Source organism: Microcaecilia unicolor, chromosome 6 (assembly GCF_901765095.1).
Source record: "Microcaecilia unicolor chromosome 6, aMicUni1.1, whole genome shotgun sequence".
Lineage (NCBI taxonomy): Eukaryota > Metazoa > Chordata > Amphibia > Gymnophiona > Siphonopidae > Microcaecilia > Microcaecilia unicolor.
In genome coordinates, this window is record NC_044036.1 from 156,136,130 (window position 1) to 156,143,440 (window position 7,311).

The 7,311-nt window shown below is 43.2% G+C and overlaps 1 protein-coding gene across 1 annotated transcript in view; it reads left to right on the forward strand.

Moving 5' to 3' along the window:
• The window catches only part of FAM107A (family with sequence similarity 107 member A), a 47,973-nt gene extending 42,899 nt beyond the window's left edge, over positions 1 to 5,074 (forward strand). Inside the window, exon 4 of the mRNA XM_030206498.1 lies at positions 4,063 to 5,074. Within this exon, the coding sequence (XP_030062358.1) occupies positions 4,063 to 4,176 (114 nt within the window). The 3' untranslated portion in view covers positions 4,177 to 5,074. The remainder of the gene's footprint in view (positions 1 to 4,062) is intronic.
• Positions 5,075 to 7,311: the final 2,237 nt, after the last annotated feature.

Genomic DNA, 7,311 nt, shown 5'->3' on the forward strand with positions numbered 1-7,311 from the left:
TTCCTCTTCTGTTTTAGCATCTCTTCTAGTCTAAGTCTGAATCAATTGCACTCAAAATCCCATTGCCTTCTTGGGATAATGTTTGGGCTATTTAGGTACCCTTTTACTGAAGTTCAGTAAAGTTTTTCACTTACTGCGTGTTAGATGCAAAACTTAATGTGCAGTAAAAGCAAAGTCTATGCACTAACTGTTGGGGGCATTTCCAGCATGTTCACAGTTTCCATGACCCCCTAGCAGGAATAGCATGAGACTATTGCTGTTGAGACTGAATAGTTGATAATGAATATCTATCCTGTAATAATTATATTTGTATATTCCTCTGGCACACCCCTTTTTTCAAAAGTAATAACTTTGTTTACCATTTTCTTTATGGATTTTGTAATATTAACATTATATTAAAACTGATAAAATATCATGGGGAAAAAAGGAATAGCATGAGACTACCACTAGGGGTGCCATTTTCAAGTTGGTGTTAGCCAGGGCAGGAGCAACTGGGGATTGCTCTTGCATGATGACCACTAAACCACCAACAAAAATAATGGTAGGCCCTTATGGCTGGTGGGGGACTTTGATCAGGAGGGTTAAGGGCCTTGATTGGTGTGGTCAGGGATGTGGTTTGAGGATGAGAACTTGGATCTGCAGGGTGGGGGATGTGATAGGAGTGGGTTGAGTTCTGACAGCCCCTGTAAGATGTAGCCTGGGAGCATCAGGCCATAGCTTTGAGGCCCAATGCTACCGGGCCACTGGAATAACACTGCTTGAAAGGTCATGGGATCATGGGTTTGATTATACCACCTTTCTGTGGGTACAACCAAAGCAGTTTACATATACCATATGCAGCTACTTTATATGCAGGTGACTTACAAGCAGCATTGTTCATTTACCATGGAAGTCAACAACCTACAGGACTCTTATACTTCAAGTTGCTGACCCCCTTGCTAAATTAGCTTTTACTGCACCTTCAAGACTTCCCCCCTTAATGCAAAGAAGTGCAAAGTGATGCATTTGGGGTGCAAAAAAAAAAAACAGAGGATCTGCTGTCGTGGATAGGATGCTGGGCTCGATGGACCCTTGGTCTTTTCCCAGTGTGGCATTACTTATGTACTTATGAAGTAGGAGGGAAGAGCTTTAATGAGCATGAACCATTGAAGGAAGAGGCCAATGTGAGAGAGACCTTAGGGTGATGAGGTCTGGGAATCTGAAAGCAGTGAAACAATGGCTAAAGGCAAAAGGATGCTAGGCTGCATAGAAAGAGCAGAGAAGGTCATTATGTTTCTATGCAGAACATTGGTGAAGTCTCATTTGGGGTCAGCAACACAAAAAAAGTGGAAAAGAAACCAACTTCAAGTGTGAACCCCATCTGTGTTTTGCGGGTCTCATTTGGGGTACCATATTGGATATAAGGAGACAAGTTGGTTCAGAGGAAAGCAATCCGGTACAGACAACAGACAACCAAGACTGGCATTTGAAATTTCCTTTTCGCACAGACTCCATCAGCAGCATAGACATCAGCCAACCCTATGAACATGATTATTTTTGTAGAGAAAGATCTCTTTCACTGTGATATTGAAAGACTAAATAATTGGATATTATAAGCTATCACCTGCTATTTTACAGCTGCAGGAGTTTTTGTCGCCCCCTAGCAAGATTAATTACCTGCTAGGTTATGGGTTCTTTATCAGTCTTATAGCTGGGGAAGTGGGCCTTGGGCACTCTTTCTGGTAATGAGCTCTTGCTCAACACGACACAATGATATACTGGCAGAGCACTTCTCTTTTTCTGAGGTCCAAACTGTCTTGATTTACACTAAAACACAACAGTCCATAGGAAGCAGAAAGCATAGTTAATGCTGAATCTTCAAAGGTTATCATTTTAGTAACACTTTTTGATGGTATTCAATCGCCCAACTTAATTCTCTTCTCAGGTCTGAGTTATTCTCTGTCTATTGCTGCAGTGAGAAGCCCACAGTGCTCACTTCCAGGTTACTGTATTTTTCATCATCCTGCCTGGAATTGTCACAGGCTTTGCAGGGAAGGAGATTCTCTTGCTTTAGCTTTTTGTCATGCAAGTGATGGCCCCCATAAATCATTCGTGACTTGCATACAGAAGATTACCTTTATCTACTATTCTGTCTGTAGTGAATCACAGTTTCAGTCCATCACTAGTTAATTACATAGAAGCCAACTTTTCAGAATGATTGGGAGTACTCAACACATGACCCCTCCTTGGACAAACTGAAGGCATCTGCTGAACACCCACAGAGCTGGCAGCTAGGGCTAATTATACCATGTTTTTTCTTAAAACAGCAATATTTCATAAAACCCTCCTGAAGAATTCATACTGTGGAGAGAGCTGCTCATAAGGTTTTTTTCACATGAGTAAGAGGCAATACCTCTGTTTATAATTTTACGAGCACATACAAAAGAACCATAACCATCAAGTACATACGGCTCCTTTTACTTAGGTGCACTGAAAAATGGCCTGCGATAGTGTAGGCTCGAGCTTTAGGCGCGCACAGAATAATTTTTCAGCGCACCTATAAAAAAGGCCTTTTTAAAATTTTTGCCAAAAATGAACACGTGGCAAAATGAAAATTGCCATGCATCCATTTTGGGTCTCAGACCTTATGGACAGCCATTGACCTAGCGGTAAAGGCTCACGCGGTAACCGGGTGGTAATGACCTATACGCGTCAAATGCCACTTGGCGCACGTAACGGATGCGTGCCAAAACTGAAATTACCACAAGGGCCATACAGTAGCCGGTGATAACTCAGAATTGGCATGCGTTGGGCGCACGTAAGCACTTACGCAGCTTAGTAAAAGGGTCTCATAGCTTATAGTAAATAACCTTTTTCCAGTCACCCTATGTAAACTACAGTACGTAGTTCACATACCTGCTTATTTTCGAAAGAGAAGGGCGGCCATCTTCCGACACAAATCGGGAGATGGCCGGCCATCTCTCAAGTTTGGTGAAATCGGTATAATTGAAAGCCGATTTTGGCCGGCTTCAACTGCACTCCGTCTCAGAGCCGACCAAACTTCAAGTGGGCGTGTCAGCAGGGTACAAAAGGCGGGACAGGGCGTGGTTAAGAGATGGCCGGCTTCCCCCGATAATGGAAAAAAGAAAGCCGGCCCTGACGAGCATTTGACCGACTTTACTTGGTCCCTTTTTGTTCACGACCAAGCCTCAAAAAGGTGCCCCAACTGACCAGATGACCACCAGAGGGAATGGGGGATGACCTCCCCTTACTCCTCCAGTAGTCACCAACCCCCTCCCACCCAAAAAAAAAAATAAAATACATTTTTTTGCCAGCCTCTATGCCAGCCTCAAATGTCATACCCAGCTCCATGACAGCAGTATGCAGGTCCCTGGAGCAGTTTTTAGTGGGTGCAGTGCACTTCAGGCAGGTGGACCCAGGCCCATCCCCCCCTACCTGTTACACTTGTGGTGGTAAATGTGAGCCCTCCAAACCTCCCCCAAAACCCACTGTACCCACATCTAGGTGCCCCCCTTCAACCATAAATGCTATGGTAGTGGTGTACAGTTGTGGGGAGTGGGTTTTGGGGGGGATTTGGGGGGCTCAGCACACAAGGTAAGGGAGATACGCACCTGGGAGCAATTTTTGAAGTACACTGCAGTGCCCCCTAGGGTGCCCGGTTGGTGTCCTGGCATGTGAGGGGGACCAGTGCAGTACAAATGCTGGCCCCTCCCACAACCAAATGCCTTGGATTTGGCTGGGTTTGAGATGGCCGGCATCGGTTTCCATTATCGGCGAAAAACGATGCCGGCCATCTCAAACCCGGCCATCTCTGACATTTGGCCAGCCCCAACCGTATTATCGAAACGAAAGATGGCCAGCCATCTTTTTCGATAATATGGTTCGGGACTGCTCTTTGCAGCGCCGGCCATATAGATGGCCGCCCATATAGATGGCCGGCGCCATTCGATTATGCCCCTCATCGACACATAAAAATACAGTGAATTTGATATAATAACGACCATGTTTTGGCCATGTTTGCAGAGGACTATGTTTAATAACATTCTTTATTCTCTATTTCAGCTTGAAAAAAAACAAGAGATGCTTAAAGAAGAGAAATGTGAACCAGAATTTATTAAAGTAAAAGAAAACTTGAGAAGAACAGCAACTATATGTACTGATGAACAAGCAGTGTAACATCTCCCGAGTCTCACTGGAGAATCAGATTGAGCAGACTCTCTTGTCTATAGACTGACATCTCTGTATGTGATTAGCATTGCAGCTGTGTCTTCAGGTATAGTGACCAATGTCAATGCTTGCTCCAGTAGAAATGCATTAAGAGTATCCACAGAAGACTATTTTAACAAGAAAAAGTACTTATGAAGGGAAGTTATCATAGGTGAAAATATCAGTAGATAATCTTCTTATTCACAGATTTAAAGTACACGCTAACACAGAAATTCTTATTAACTCTTAATAATCCCTTGAGAATTCTGAGATAGATAAGGGAGCAGCATTTATGGAGGAATGAGTGCTTCTTCAGGCCCTGGGGAATGGCCAAGTAATACGTCCAAAAGTAAAGTCTCTAATGCATTACAATACACCTGTATTATGAATTTTTCAGGTTCTTTGAATCAAGACACTTATGTCTTTTTTTATTTTTTATTTTATAAAATGCACCATTTTTAGATAATGAAACTGATAACATACTAAAATCCAGAATCAACTCTCTTTTCAGTTTAGCTGGATGAAACCCACTCCCCTATCGAAAAAAAAGAAAAAATACCATAAAAGTTTCCCAAAAATGAATGACAAAATCTCAAGATGTTATTTTAATTACTGAAACTGAAAAGTTCAAGTCTCTATTAAAGCAGATGCTATTGCCTATCCCTTTGAAAGTACTAATCAAATGATTTCTTAGTACCAATGATAGCTAGATGGAGGTATCCAGAACTGCATAGAGAGCATGGGATTGTGCGAAAACAATCAAATATATAGCCTCAAAATGGACTTTTTGACAAAGATAAAAACCTATTAACTGATGGTCACTAATAGCCAGTGCATTTTTTCAGCGGAAAAGGTGCCGGTACTCAAATGCCAGGCCACCCTTCAGTGTGTGGTCCGGGGTGGGGTGATCACTGAGGGACCCCACCCAACAATAGCCAGGCCTCCTGCAATCATTCACTGAATCTATGACAAGGTGGAATTGATGTGTAGAGCCTGAGCTCGTTCATTAAGACTTAGGGACCATGGGTCAATTTTAGCAGACAATGGAAAAGGTGCCGGTACTCAGTACCCCCAAGTACACCCTCAAAAAAGCCCTGCTAATAGCTTATTTTTTTCTGTCTTTCGCAAAAATAGTAGCCAAACCATAATAATGAGCCTTAATGCTGCTACAATTAATATAAGGCTTGCAACACCCAAGTTCAGGATATAAAAATAATTAGAGTTGCTGATGTATTATCTGAACATCAACTCAATGATTTGCCCAGGTAACCATTTCAATGGCAGAAGTTCTGAGGACAGATACGTCCACCTAACCAACCAGCATCGCCGATTTCTTTTTCCTTATAGAACATGATTCTCAGCTTCTCTCACCTCAGGGTTGCCTATCACCATTAACGAGACCACGATGCATCAGTTATCCAACCTTTGCCATTATTCAACCTACCTCAGTTCCCAAGGCAGTGAGATAATGAGTCATTTAGAGGGTAATTCCATGAGAATGCCAATATTTAGTCACCAAAAACATGTATAAATGACCAGAATACTGGCATATACATGCGTAAAAAATGCCAGTATTCCAGCTACACGCTACCCTATAAAATGGCGCCTAAATGTGACGATGCATAGTTTGAAGTTGGACATACATATGGGTGGAGCATTGCCAAGGAGCTGTCCTTTGTGGTTGGGGTTTCCAACTGTTAGGAAAATTCATTATAAAGGAATCCATGATGTTTCTTTTTCTTTTCAGGCTAGTAAGTTGTGAATTTCCATACCTGAACAAGTTCTTGTGATTTCTACTACTATTTATCATTTCTATAGCGCTACAAGGCATACGCAGCGCTGTACATTTCTAGTTATTTACAATTCCGCAAGGGACTGAAAACATATCTTCTTGATAATTATTTGAAAGACTAATTTTTGTGATCTTTTCCAATTTATGTTTTATATTTATGTAACCTGCTTAGACTCTTTATTGATTTTAGCGGGATATTAATACCCAGAATAGAGCGGAGAGGGCACACAGATATGCACATAAGTGATGGAATACTATAATTTACGCATGGTTTTTTTTTTAGCAATTTAAGCTCAAGCATTTACACCAGCTCTGTGGCTGGTGTAAGTGGTCATGCTTAAAATTTGTCGTCCTATGCTAGCATACTATAAAGGAAAGCAGATGCCTACTGTCCTTTATAGAATAGACTTCAGATAGGAGCCTTCCTTAAAGAATTACCCTCCACCTGTATGTATGTCATAGGACAGATATGCCAAACGACATACCACCTGACATTCAGGCCGCGGGAGACAAATGGGCTGTCTCCCGTGGTTCCTCCTAAACCCAAATATTCAATGCCGGACCATTTCTGGTGACCAACATTGAATATCCGGTTTAACTTTGGGCTGTCCGACTTTAACCGGCCAAGCTGATATTCAGGGCTTACCGGTTAATGTCAGGCCGCCCAAAGTTATTCTACCTATTGTGGAGGCCAGATAGAGCCACCAAACTTGGCCGATCTGCCTTTAAAAATCAGCAGATAGCCAGTTATATCACATAATATAACTGGCTATCTTTAAGCCACTAACTGTCAATATTCACAGATATCCAGCTATCCGGCACTGCATATCGCCAGATAGCCTCCCAAGTGCATTTTTTTGGCCATTTTTAAAAAATATTGGGCGCATACTTTATAAAGAACCAGGGCCACCGAGAGACTGAGCCAGGCCCGAGGCCCCACCAGCAGAAGAGGTCTTCCTTCAATGCTGCTCTTCACTCTGCCCACTGCCAGCCCCTGTGGCTGCTGTTCCTCTTAGCGCATGTTCAGTTTCAAAACTGAGCAAGCGTGGCCTGAGGGGAAAAGGAGCCGCTTGGCAAGCAATGGGCAGAATGAAGAGCAGCACTGGAGGAAGACCTGCACTGTCTGATCCTCCAGGTCCTCCCCAGCCTCCAAGGGGGGGCTCAGCACTGGAGTTTTCTCTCTCCTGCTTCTGGCAGGACACGATCACCTGGGTCCTGTCAGGAGCAGGAGAGAGAGAGAGAGACCCAGGTGCCGGGCCCCCCTTGGAGGCCCAGGCCCAGAGAATTTTGCCCCCTCTGCCCCTCCTTCTCGG